At 42.3% G+C, this 13442-nt stretch overlaps 1 protein-coding gene across 1 annotated transcript in view; it reads left to right on the top strand.

The window, feature by feature from the left end:
* Nucleotides 1-1415: 1415 nt before the first annotated feature.
* EPC2 (enhancer of polycomb homolog 2) overlaps nucleotides 1416-13442 on the top strand; it is a 145407-nt gene continuing 133380 nt past the window's right edge. The window contains exon 1 of the mRNA XM_032145596.2: nucleotides 1416-1837. Coding sequence (XP_032001487.1) covers nucleotides 1685-1837 — 153 coding nt within the window. The 5' untranslated portion in view covers nucleotides 1416-1684. The remainder of the gene's footprint in view (nucleotides 1838-13442) is intronic.

Genomic DNA, 13442 nt, shown 5'->3' with positions numbered 1-13442 from the left:
GTAGGAATCCATTTTTTCACTGTTGGTCTTTAGGAAATCATCTGCCTTTCTCTGAGTTAGGCAGAGTATTGATCGATTATTAGAAAATGGTAAAATGTGTTTAAAAACTCTCTTTGTACGGTTTTGTGAGAAATGTGCAATGCTTAAAGACTAACCAAGAGCCTCTTGGCTAAACCAGGTGGATGTCAACAATAGCTAGTACTTATTTGAGTCACCTTGATTTTCCCTCTTCTTGAGAACTTTCTCTAACCAGTTTAGGCTGCAGTCATGCCTCCTTTCTCTGAACTCTTACAATTATTGCCTAGATCTCGTTTGGTAATTAATCATGTGCTACTTACTGCCTGTGTCATCGCTTGTATTGTTTTCTTAAAATATTTACACTTTTTTTCTTCGGTTGTCGTTTATCTTTCCAGCTGTCATTTTCTTCAGCTATTTACGTCTCTGTTACTCATCTTTCCAGCCATCCTGGCATCCCATTAGGTGAAAGCTCTCTGAGGCAGGAACCTTTTCTCAGATTTCTTCGAGTCTTCCACAGCACCCCACATTTGACACACATCTGCTACTTGGCAAATGTGTGCTGCCTTGGTTAAATTTTTAGAAGCTGAACTTTTAGGAAAGCTACTGTTTTTGAACTCATAAAAATACCTACCATCCACCAAACAGCTGTACCGAAGTTTGGGTGACACGGAACCTAAGTTCACTTGTTGCATCTGGCAGCCTCAAACCATGAACCCTCACTGCTGCCCTGAGCGTCCTCCCCGCGAAGGCAAGGACGAACGCGCTGCTGCACCTTGGAGAGCTCTTTCGGACAGGTACGGAGGGGAGGGAGTGGAAGAGGGCTGGCACCAGCAGCGCGGTCCAGTCCTCCGAACGGACTGATGGGACTGATGGGAGAGACCTCTCGCACCTCTCGGGGATGTGCGCCTCGGAGGATGCGAATTCGCCTGCGCTCGGGGCGCCTTGGGGACAAGCGCTGTCCGAGTACAGGATTGGGTGATGGCTGGTGGGGTCCGGGTCGACGTCTTCCCTTCCCGCTCCCGGACTTCTGCACACACGCGCTGCTCGGCGCGGCCGTCTTTGCCCGGCGCCTTCCTCCGGGACACCCAGCGAGCGGGGTGACCGGGCGGCGGAGGGAGAAGGGCACGCTCCCGGGCGCGGACGAACTTGCGCACCTGGCACCTGCCACACAGCGAAAGCACCGGCCAGCGAGCGGAGGGACGCCGCCCCCGCCCCCTCTCCCCGGAGCGGACCGAGACCCAGCACGCTCCCGCGGGCCGGCAGCGCCGCAGAGAGAGTGGGTGGGCAGGCGAGGGAGGGGAAGGGAGAGGAAGGAGGGAGGGAGGGAGAGGGCGAGGCGCGTTCCCGCGACGGGGGCGCGCTCTCGCGCGGGCTGCCGGGATCGCTCGCCGCCGCTGTGGTAATGTCCGCCATGTTGGCCATGGCGCAGGGAGCGGATCGGGCGGGCGAGCGGCGGATCTAGTGTGTGGAAGCGGCCGCGGGCGGCGGGGGGCTGTTTTCGGGCGGGGTGGGCGCCCATGCTGTGGCCGGGGGCAGTGAGGAGGAGGAGGAGCGGGCCGGCCGCGCTGCACTGAGGAAGGAGGTGGAGGAGGCGGCGGGAGTCCTCCCCCCCTCCCCGCCCGCCCCGCCGCCGCCGCCCGGGCTGTTCCTGTAAGGCGGGGAGACAATGAGTAAACTCTCCTTCCGAGCGCGGGCGCTGGACGCCGCCAAGCCGCTGCCTATCTACCGCGGCAAGGACATGCCTGATCTCAACGACTGCGTCTCCATCAACCGGGCCGTGCCCCAGATGCCCACCGGGATGGAGAAGGAGGAGGAATCGGTAGGGACTCGAGTGTTTATTACCCCCCCTTCCCTCCTCCCCCCTCCCCTTTGTCAGTCGGGCCTCGCCATTCACAGAGCGCTTTACGCTCGCTGGAGGGCGCCGCTGCCGCTCTAACGCACGGGACTCTACGCCGGCGGAGTAGCGTAAACCCTCTCGGCCGGCGTAGCGCCCGCCCGCGGCCGCCATGTTGTTGCGTCCCAGTGTTGTGATTAGCTCGCAGCGCTGCTTACGCTGCCGTAAGGGGGCCTTGCCGTAAGCGGTGGCCGGGAATGGCGCAGGGGATGCGCTGGCCGCATTTGGCGTACGGTCTCTGTTTACCTTCCCACCTCCCTCCCGCAGGCGCGGGGCTAATTAATGGCGGGGTATTATTTGGCTAGGCAAGATTATTATTTTTTCCACTTTTAAATTTGGTTTAATATTGAGTTCTCTTTGAAATGACTGTGGAAGGGTGCTTTCGAAACAAACATCTTCCTCTTAGCAATGTAATCATCCTGGCTCCCCCGCCCGCGAAGGTGCAGCGGGATGAGGCGGTGCAGTACTGCGGCGGGGGAGGGCCGGGGCCACGACTATCGATCGGGTCGTAGCGTCCGAGGGCCGCCCGCCGGCCAGTTCAGCCGACCCGAGCCGGGCGCGGGGCGGACGGGCTCTGCCTGCTCCGCCCGGACGGCCGTGCTCCGTGCGCAACGTTAGAGAGGAGCCGGGGATGCCCCGAAGCGAGCCGGCGGCGTAGCGTTGTCCTCGAGAATTGTCATTGCGAGGTGGTCCTTAGAAGTAGAGGACCTAGTGCATTTAAATTGGCAGTTGTAATTTTGATAATACAGCACCTTTTGGGAAAACTGCTGCTTTTCCTCCGATGGGTTAAATTTTGCAGACGGTTGGATTTCATCTGGCTTGACAGAGAGTGTTTATGACTCGAGTGGTGTTACTTGCGTGCGAAGTTCATAGTAACTGCACCCTCAAGAATTTCTTCAATGAACCTACAGTCCCGCCTTATTGTCAACCTCGGGTGTGTGTGGATTGGTTCTCTTGCTTCAGTGACTGTCAAAAGGAAGCTCGAGGTTTCCGCGATTGGTTTTCTCTTTTGACTATTAATATTGCAGGAAATGCTTTTATGCCTTTGATTGGCTGGTCGAGTTCTGACCTCATTATGTTACCCTGTTATTACTACTTTGCTCTGATTTAATCACATTTCTCTTTGATGTGTAATTACTTGAAAGTCTTACATTTTTAGTAGAAAATGCATATGGCCGTAGCATCAGGATGAACTTAACTGTATGTGTAGACACACAAATATATAGTACATATATATACGTATACATATATATTTGTGTGTGCATATATATATATATAAATACGTGTGTAATCAAAACCCAGTATTTATCCTTAAGGTTTAGAGCTGTGAGAACTTTTTTTTTGTATGTGAGAACTCTTTTTTTAAAAATTTGTTTCTTACGACTCAGATTTCCATGAGAAGGAAAATTAAAATAAAATCATGTTATATGCAAGTTAATTACATTGAACCCTAATAAGCACAACTTGGGATATGTTTGCCATTTTGTGGGTCTTGATCCAAAAGAAAGATGGCCTTAAAAGTACCAGTATTGTGTGTAATTACTTGGTCCTGTTACTTTAGAACTTGAGTCAAATCTGTTGTAGGCCCGGCGCGGTGGCTCACGCCTGTAATCCCAGCACTTTGGAAGGCCGAGGTGGGCGGATCACGAGATCAGGGGTTCGAGACCAGACTGGCCAATATGGTGAAACTCCGTCTCCACTAAAAATACAAAAATTAGCCGGGCCTGGTGGTGCGCGCCTGTAATCCCAGCTACTCGGGAGGCTGAGGCAGAAGAATTGCTTGAACCCGGGAGGCAGAGGTTGCAGTGAGCAGAGATCGTGCCACTGCTCTCCACCCTGGGGGACAGAGCGAGACTCCGTCCCCCCCATCCCCCCAAAAAAAGGAAATCTGTTCTAGAGTGAACAGTTAACTCCTGGAAGATATGTTACTTTTTGCAATCACCAACGTACGTGGTCCTTAGTATGCCACATATGTTTTGGTATTTTATCTTACTTTAGTAAGATAACTTACAGAGTAATTTTTTCATGCTTCATTAAAAATAAAAGTGCTTAACTCGTGTTGCAATTTTTTGTTTATTTGTTTTTTGAGATGGAGTTTCGCTCTTGTCGCCCAGGCTTGATTGCAATGGCGCGATCTCGGCTCACTGCAGCCTCCGCCTACCGGGTTCAAGTGATTCTCCTGCCTCAGCCTCCCGAGTAGCTGAGATTATAGGCGCCCACTACCTCGCCTAGCTAATTTTTGTATTTTTAGTAGAGTCGGGGTTTCACCATATTGGCCAGGCTGGTCTCAAACTCCTGACCTCAGGTGATCACCCTCCTCAGCCTGCCAAATTTCTGGGATTACAGGTGTGAGCCACTGCGCCTGGCCGCGCCTTGCAGATTTTTTTTTTTTTGATACCGAGTCTAGCTCTGTTGCCAGGCTGGAGTGCAGTGGCGCGATCTCGGCTCACTGCAACCTTCCCCTCCCGAGTTCAAGCGATTCTCCTGCCTCAGTCTCTCAAGTAGTTGGGACTACAGGCACGTGCCACCATGCCCAGCTAATTTTTGTATTTTTAGTAGAGACGGGGTTTCACCATCTTGGCCAAAATGATTTCGATCTCTTGACGTCGTGATCCACCTGCCTCGGCCTCCCGAAGTGCTGGAATTACAGGCGTGAGCCACCGTGCCCTGCCGCGCCTTGCAATTTTTTATTAACTCTTTTAGAAAAAATTATTTTCAAACTAGAGCGTGAATGCTAAACTTAGGTACTTTTCAGTAGCCTACTTCAATTGCCCAGTTTTAAGGAAGAAGAAATCCAAATTCTGATAAAACTAGAGTTGAAACCCAGAACCTCTGATTCTTTGCCCTGTCCTTTCTGCCTCTTTAAAAAATGCTAAAAGTGGAGGTTCTTAAAATCAAAATTAAGCAAACCTTAACAGTTAAGATTTATAGTCTGAAGTCTTTTTGCTTCCCAGAGTGTCCAATTGGAGTATTAGTTTTTCCTTTTCTTTCTTTTTTAAATATATATGTCAGAAGACTTGTGTTTTCATGAGTGACAGCAAATTCATTTCTCTGGTCTTATTTACAGGACTTCTGTTATTAAACAGAATTATGTATTTATAAAAATGGTTCTGCCTTGATAAATATTTCTAAGCAGCAGTAAATGTCATACATTTCACAAATGTTTTGTGTTTCACTTGAATTGTATTTTAAGTAACTTTCAATATCTAGATGTCCTTAACTCCTTATTTTTATAAGATTTTTTCTTTTAAATCAGTAGGCTTGTAATAGACAAACCAACCTTGGCTTACGGATTCACAATTGTTGCTGGGTGTCTCTGAACTGTGCTGTCCTGCTTGGTTGGCAAAATCTTTTGAAGCCTTCATGGATGGCTTTTTCCCATTCCCCCTGTATCCCCACCCACCCTTAAAATTAAGGCCTGTCTCCTCTGTGTAGCTATTGGACTATCATTAGACTTCGTTTATATAAACAAAGTCATTATTCAATTTTGAGTTACATTCTGACTCAGTTACATTCTGACAATGCCTGGATGAGGTGATTTAGGTGTTCTTGGGCATCGGTAGCATTGTATCACTGATAATCATGTCATCCTGTATAGCCTCCTCTTTTGGACATGCAAACATCTTTTACTTCTTTTCTTCCCTATCCTTATTATCATTGTCCTCTGCTAAGAGCTGCCAGTTGGCATCCTCCTTTAACTTGGTCTTCGTAATGCTCCTCACGGCACTTGGTCTAGGTCAAGTACTGTACACTTGTGTTTATTTAGAATTTAGACCAGAAAAATCAGGCAGCCAGCGGTTCTGCCACCTCCCCATGAGTGTTGTATAGGGGTAGTTGATGTTTTTACTAATACTTGCCGTTTCCTGAATAATTCATATATCCGAGATACTGTGTTAAGGGCTTTATGTATGTTATTTCATTTAATCCTTTTTTAAAATAAACTTTTTTTGAGGTATAATTTACATACAAAAAAGTACCTATTTACAGTGTGGAGTTTGAATTTTGACAAATGCATACATGCATGAAAACAAGATATAGAACATTTCCAACATTGGAAAAGTTCCCTTGTGCTCCTTTGCAACCAGTCCCTTTCCACTCCTAGTTCCAAGCAATTGTTGATTTGTTTTGTTTTACTGTAGATTAGGTTGCCTTTTCTAGAATTTCATATAAATGGAATCATACATACTTTTTTGTGTCTAGCTTCCTTTGTTCCGCACGATGCATTTAAGATTCATCCTTGTTGTATGAGTCTGTTCCTTTATATTGCTGAGTAGTATTCCAGCGAATTTGGTATGCTATCTTTATGCATCGCTCTGATTTTTTAGTTGTTTCCAGTTTTTGATTATCATTTAATTCTGGTAACAGCCCTATGAGGTATTACCATTTCTGTTTTATAGAGGAAAAACTGAAAGGTCTTGCTGCTAGTGCAGGGCTGAAATTCAGACCCTTGTGACATTGGTGTCACAAAAGCATATACTCATAGTCACCATGCTGCATATTCAGGGTTCTTACAGAACCCAGAGTTATCAACTGAACTGTGATTAAGTTCATTATAGCTTTTGTAAATAATATTTTACTTTTTATAATTTTGGAAACCTTAAAAGTTGCCAATTTGGTTAGACTGTTAAATTATTAAGAAGTGTAGTTTTTTCGTTACTTAATTTGGTCTGACTTTTGCTCTTGGGTTTTCAGATTTTCTTTTTTCTTAGCAGTTAACTTTGCTTTCCCCTGTATTGGCACCATTATATTTATCCCACTGTTTATGTTATCTTAAGCATATAAGAAATTTGTGGGAAACTGTCCCATTTTATTGTTTAGATTTTTCTCCTGCTGGAATATAATGTCTCTAAGGGCAAAGATCTTTGCTTATTTTGCTCATTAATATATTCCAAGTGCCTGGAGCTGTGCCTGGCACATAATACATGCTTGAAAAATGTTTGTTGAGTGTTGGATGGGCTTCTATTTCTTTTTCTGTTCCAAGAGCTATATTTGTGTCTTTTCTCCCCCTCCCCCAGTATCTATCTATAGATAAAATTTATTAGCAGCATTTGATAAATTCTTCTTCCGGGAATTCTTTTTGGTTACTTACTTTGGTACTATGTATATCTAAATATTATATCCTCTTTTCCGCTTGAGTCAGAGGCCTCTTTAAATATAGAATCTTTTCACACGCGGATATGGTTGTAATATAAATCTTTATCTTGTTTTAAGTAACTCTCATAGGTGTGTGTAGACCTGTGTGAGATAGATTTTCATACCAGAATGTACTAGTCTACATGAATCATGTGATTCACCTTATTTTTAAAGAAGATCCATGACTAATTTGAATTGCCATATCTCCTCTCATACGTGGTCTAATTTTTGCCATTGTGTTAATATTTTAAGTGATATTTTGAATTGATACGGTAGGAATATAATCCGTATTGATACCTTTTCAGAATTATTATTGGCACTAATATATTTCATGTTTCATAATGGAGAGGGTATAAAATGCAGTTTTGTAAATTGATCCTGTAAAAACATGAAGCATTTCTTCTTTTAACAAAAGCAAATAACATGCCAGGTATTATCTAAATGCCAGTTGTTATCTAAATAAGATATTGGGAAACTGAAGTGTTCTGTATAGGAAAAGTATGTGTAAGGCTGTGTACTGAAATGTTAGGAATAAAAGAAGATGCAGACTTTGATTTCATGGAACTTAAATGAACTATTAAGTCCAAAAACATGTATCTGGAAAGTCAGCAAAAACTGCAGGGTTAAGACAACCTGACAGACATCGAAAGAGCATTAGAGAAAGTTAAATGTTAGTGTAGTTGAGAGGCATGAGGTGATTCATTGCATGTCATAGAGAAGGCTTCTTGGAGAGAGGCGTAACAATTTGGGCTTTCAGGTTTGGTTGTATGGTGTATGTTGAAGCAAATATTAGAGCATAAGAATATCTAAAGGAAGTTCTGAGGATGCTGAGTAGACCAAAGGATGGTTCTTCCATGTTAGATGTTTTCTGTCAATCATTTCCTGTTCTTCCTGCTAGTAGGAACTTTAGGAGGATAGCACTCTGATGTTGCTGACCATATCATTCCCCTGTTCTCGTTCGGTCATGCAGACATCTTTTACTTCTGTCTTCCCCTTCATTTTATCCCTGTTACATCTTCAGCACTAGAAACTGTTTAAAACATAGAAGCACTCAGTAAATATTTGGTGAATGAAGGAGTAAAAATAGGGGTGGAGATTAGGTTGGAAAAAAGGTAGAATTAGACTAAATTATAGATAGTTTTGAATGTTAGGCCTAGGAGTTTGTAGGGTGGTATAGATGAAAGACCACTGAAGTATGATTCTGGAGTTTTTGTTTCCAGTTCTGGTTGTCATGGATTAACCCATTTATGCCTAAATGGGTTAAATGGCCATATAATTTGGGAAGTTGCTTAGCTTTTCTGAGCCTCAGGTTGTTCATCACTACCATCACAGCTAACATTTGAGTGTGTGTTGTCGAGTGTGTTGAGCATGTGCCAGGTACTTTGTTAAACTTAATAGATGGTTTAGAGTTGATTTTAAGAGTAGGACATATAGGTGTTACTACTTCTTTTTCAGAGGAAGAAACTGAAACTTTAGAAATTAAGTAACTCGCCTAAGATCATGCATCTAGAAAAGAACATGCTAGAGCCAGGATTTGAACTCAGGCTGATTGACTCTGGGGCTCTTGCTTCACCATTGTACTGCTTCATCTGTAAAATGAATGGGTTGAGAACTAGAAGATATCTAAGGTCCATTATAGCTTTACTGTTCTACCATTTATTTTCCCATTAAAAGTTCAAAATTCCAGATTCTTGAGATAGAGAGCGTTATTGGTCTGGCTTGCATCAGGTATCTACCTCTGAGTCCGCCATTCAAAGAGCAGGGCAAGTTAGTAGACCTATGTTGAGAAGTGTTACCCTCTCAGCTGGGGAGCTGCCCTGAGAGGTCTGCTACCGATGGTAATACAGCGTGATCAAAAGTTAGGCATCATTTTAATCCATGGTTTGTCCCAAGGTCAATTTGTATACTTAGTGTGTTTTTACAGACCATAAATTTGTAAGATGTTTTAATGAGCTTAGAATAATTTGTATGTATTATGTTTTAAATGAAATTTGAATCAAAGACTGTAAGTCTCCAGTGTCTTTTTTTAAAAAAAGCACTCTTCACACTTACTAATTTTCAGAGTCGTAAGGGATGAGTTTTGTTTGACCTCGTAGAAATTATTTAACCTTCCTGGCCCTTAGTTTTCTCACTTGTGAAATAGAATTGGACTGAGTGACCTTTAAAGTACTTTTGACTCTAAAAATTACTTGAACCTCTGAAACCACATGTCTATCTACTGGCATATTGTCCAGGATTATAATTAGATGAAAAGAACAAACAAATGTGACATTAAATATTGGGAAGAAATTAATGCTTAAGGTTTAACTCTTTAATACTGCTGAGATGCTGTCAATTTGGCTTGTCGTTCTTTTACGAGGATCAATTATATTCATCCACTATCTAATACTAATTTTTCCTGGAGCCCAGCAGAGCAATCCATTCTGTGTATGTTTTGGTTATGATCATCTTGCTTTCATGAAATGTTCTTCACTGTCTTTACTAGGCTTACTCATTGCTGTAAGTATTCTGAAGTTCAGTAGTACTTTTAGTCCTTACCACTTGAGTTTATTTTAATTTTCTAGTATCATTTTTCTCACTTGAGTGTGTATGTAAGAGTGTGTGTGTGAATTTTATGTATGTATGAGAAAGAGCATGTGCACGGGAAAGAGTAGACACTTACTTCCCCAACAAGACTAAATGTCTTGAGGAAGGTATCATGTCTGTTTTATTCAGTACCCAAGACAGGCAGGATAGCAATCCAGGTACTTCTGTCACTTTCTGTCTTAAGTGATAAAAAGTTTGTAATACAGGCACTTAGCGTGATGCTGGTCACTTGGACTGAGTTTCGTTGTATCCGTAAACAATGCAGCTCTGCATTTTCATTTAGTTTTAAGTAGAGTTGAAGTAGAAAAACAGTAATGGGTCCATAGAGACAGCATGAGGTGGAGAGGCTGATAGGAATAAGCCATGAAGGAGACCAGTGTAGATGGCAGAAGGTCCATCATGATTATTTGATTTTAACTTAAAGTTGATCATCGATTATTTGCCTTGTCTATACTATTTAAATGGGACAGAGCTTTAAATTTACATATTCTATGATGCAGAACCGCTTCTTACAGGGTTAACACTGTGGAGGAAGATGCCAGTCACTTACAGTTTCTCCTCAGCACTGTTTCATTGTATCTGTCTGCTTTTAGGTTTTTTGTTTTACTGTAAGCAGCTGTTGCTATAAAGTCAGAGGAATGCAGACTGGAGAGTCAGCCTATCTGCTACCTCTCTAACTCCTATCTTTGCTTCCCTGCTTGCTTGCTTTTTTTTTTTTTTTTAATGGGCTAGGGACGTGAGACTCTTGGTTGGGGAGTCAACAAGCAGCATTCAGTTTTGCTGCTAATTTGGTGAAGTTGTTGGAACTTTGAAATTGTGATTTAGGTTCCAATCCTGGCCTCTGCCACTTTCCTTATGGGTGAGGTAAATTACTTAACCTCATTGAGCCCCATTTCCTCATCTGTTTAATAAGTATCTGAAAAGTTAGTTTTAAAGATTACTAGATTATTATTATTTTTTTTTTGAGACAGGGTCTTGCTCTGTCGCCCAGGCTGGAGTGCAATGGCACGATCTTGGCTCACTGTAACCTCCGCCTCCCTGGTTCAAGTGATTCTCCTGCCTCAGCTTCCCGAGTAGCTGGGACTATAGACACGTGCCACCACGCCCAGCAAATCTTTGTATTTTTAGTAGAGATGGGATTTCACCATCTTGGCCAGAATGGTCTCGATCTCTTGACCTCGTGATCTGCCCGCCTCTGCCTCCCAAAGTGCTGGGATTACAGGTGTGAGCCACCACGCCCGGCCAAGATTACACTTTTTTGTAAAAACTTAAGTCCGTGTCTTATAGGCAACACTCATATTTTTGGTAACAATTTTCACTTATACAGGATAACAAATATGAAGGTTGATGGAAGAGTAAAATGTAGAGTATTCCCATACATTATTCTGTGATAGAGTTTCACATTTTTTTCTCATGCCAATTAAACATTTTTACAGCTTGAGGCCAGGAGTTTGAGACCAGCTTGGGCAACATAGTATGACTTCGTGTCTACAAAAAATAAAAAAAATCAGCTGGGTGGAGTGGCAGGTACCTGTAGTCTCAGCTACTTAGGAGGCTGAAACTGGAGGATTCCTTGAGCCCGGGAATTCAAGGCTGCAGTGAACTGTGATAGCGCCACTGCACTCCAGCCTGGATGACAGAGTGAGACTGAGGCCCTGTCTCTTAAAAACAAACAAACAAACAAACAAAGAGAGCGCTTTCAAACTTTACAAGTTAATATGTGTGTTTTCCTCCTTCCTTCTCTGTTTTCTGGCATAGAAGTTGACAACCTAATTGATTTTAAAAACTAAAGACCTTGAAAATTTTTTGCTAAGATAACTAAATCTTCAGTTAATCCGTAGAGTAATAATTGGGCCCTGAATAATTAATAAATATTGTTTTTGTTCTTCAGAATGATTTTTTTTAGGTTAGATGATTAGTTATGGGGAAGATAAGTTTTAGTGATGAAAGTCTATGCAGTGGGTATTGTACACTAGAGAAGTGAATGAAGAGAGACATTCCAGTATACCATTGAATTCTTGGATGAACACTTTTGTTTGGAAACTTTCAAAAGTATGGTATTGATGAGGGTAGTCATGCCATTTATTTGATTCTCGAGATGTTTCTCAACTGGGGCACTAGTAGCATTCAATTTGTAGTTGGTTGTATGGGACGGTCACAGGCAAAACAAGTTTATTACATCTGTCTTCTGCCCATTAATTTCTGGAACTTTCTAGTTGGAATAACCCCAAAATGCTTCCTCTTTCAATTTCCAAGTGAAGGGTATTGGCATCTGATTTGAGAATTACGATCCAGGGCTTCTTAACCTTTTTTGGTGACATGGACTCTTTTGGCAGTTTGGTGAAACTCCTCAGAATGATGCCATAAATGCATAAAATAAGGTCAGATAAATCAATTACATTGAAATAAAGTTATCAAAATAAACAATTTTTAATAAATATACTTTATTAAGACATTAAGTGCAGAATCTACAGTTGGATCTAGTTATTGTAAATTCAAAATAGTGATAAATATAAACAGTATTTTGACATGATTTGACATGAAAAGATCTAGGATTTCTGTTGGTATTGCTAGTACTGCTGTGGTCTGTTGTCTACATTAGTTAGGAATTGAAGGAAATGTTAAATTTGTTAGAAGTTTATGTTTTCTCATGCAAGTTCATGGACCCCTTAGTTCTTTCTATGGATGTTTTGGGAACCTACGACCTGAAGTTCAGAAATCTTCAGGAGAATTTCCATAGCCCAAATGGGCAGTCTCATTCCTGTGTCGTCCTTGTCTCAAAAGCATACAGGTTGCAGATTTTATTCCCATTACTATACAGGAGATGGTACTGTAGACCGAATTGTCTTATTTTCACATTTAGCACATTTACTACTAGCTTTTTAAAATTGAAAAATAGTAGATCCACATGATTTAAATATAAAAATTTAACAGCACAAAAGCATATACATAAAAAGTGTCATTCCTTCCTCAGGTTCACAGACACGCTACAGAGGCAGCTGCTGTTAGCTGTGTGTGTGTGACAATGTGCAGTTTTTACATATGTATCCATGTGCCATTTGTTTCCTGACCCGTAGTCGTCTTTAGATTATCTATAATTCTTTACAACAGTACCCGGAATGTGATGTTCCCCTTCCTGTGTCCATGAGTTCTCATTGTTCAATTCCCACCTATGAGTGAGAACATGCGGTGTTTGGTTTTTTGTCCTTGCGATAGTTTACTGAGAATGATGTTTTCCAGTTTCATCCATGTCCCTACAAAGGACACGAACTCATCATTTTTTATGGCTGCATAGTATTCCATGGTGTATATGTGCCACATTTTCTTAATCCAGTCTATTGTTGTTGGACATTTGGGTTGGTTCCAAGTCTTTGCTATTGTGAATAGTGCCGCAATAAACATACGTGTGCATGTGTCTTTATAGCAGCATGATTTATACTCCTTTGGGTATATACCCAGTAATGGGATGGCTGGGTCAAATGGTTATTTCTAGTTCTAGATCCCTGAGGAATCGCCACACTGACTTCCACAATGGTTGAACTAGTTTACAGTCCCACCAACAGTGTAAAAGTGTTCCTATTTCTCCACATCCTCTCCAGCACCTGTTGTTTCCTGATTTTTTAATGATGGCCATTCTAACTGATGTGAGATGGTATCTCACTGTGGTTTTGATTTGCATTTCTCTGATGGCCAGTGATGATGAGCATTTCTTCATGTGTTTTCTGGCTGCATAAATGTCTTCTTTTGAGAAGTGTCTGTTCATGTCCTTTGCCCACTTTTTGATGGGGTTGTTTGTTTTTTTCTTGTAAAT

Source organism: Hylobates moloch, unplaced genomic scaffold, assembly GCF_009828535.3.
Source record: "Hylobates moloch isolate HMO894 unplaced genomic scaffold, HMol_V3 SCAFFOLD_24, whole genome shotgun sequence".
Classification (NCBI taxonomy): domain Eukaryota; kingdom Metazoa; phylum Chordata; class Mammalia; order Primates; family Hylobatidae; genus Hylobates; species Hylobates moloch.
Note: the sequence above shows the minus strand (reverse complement) of the source record. Positions and strands in the feature narration are given on the sequence as shown.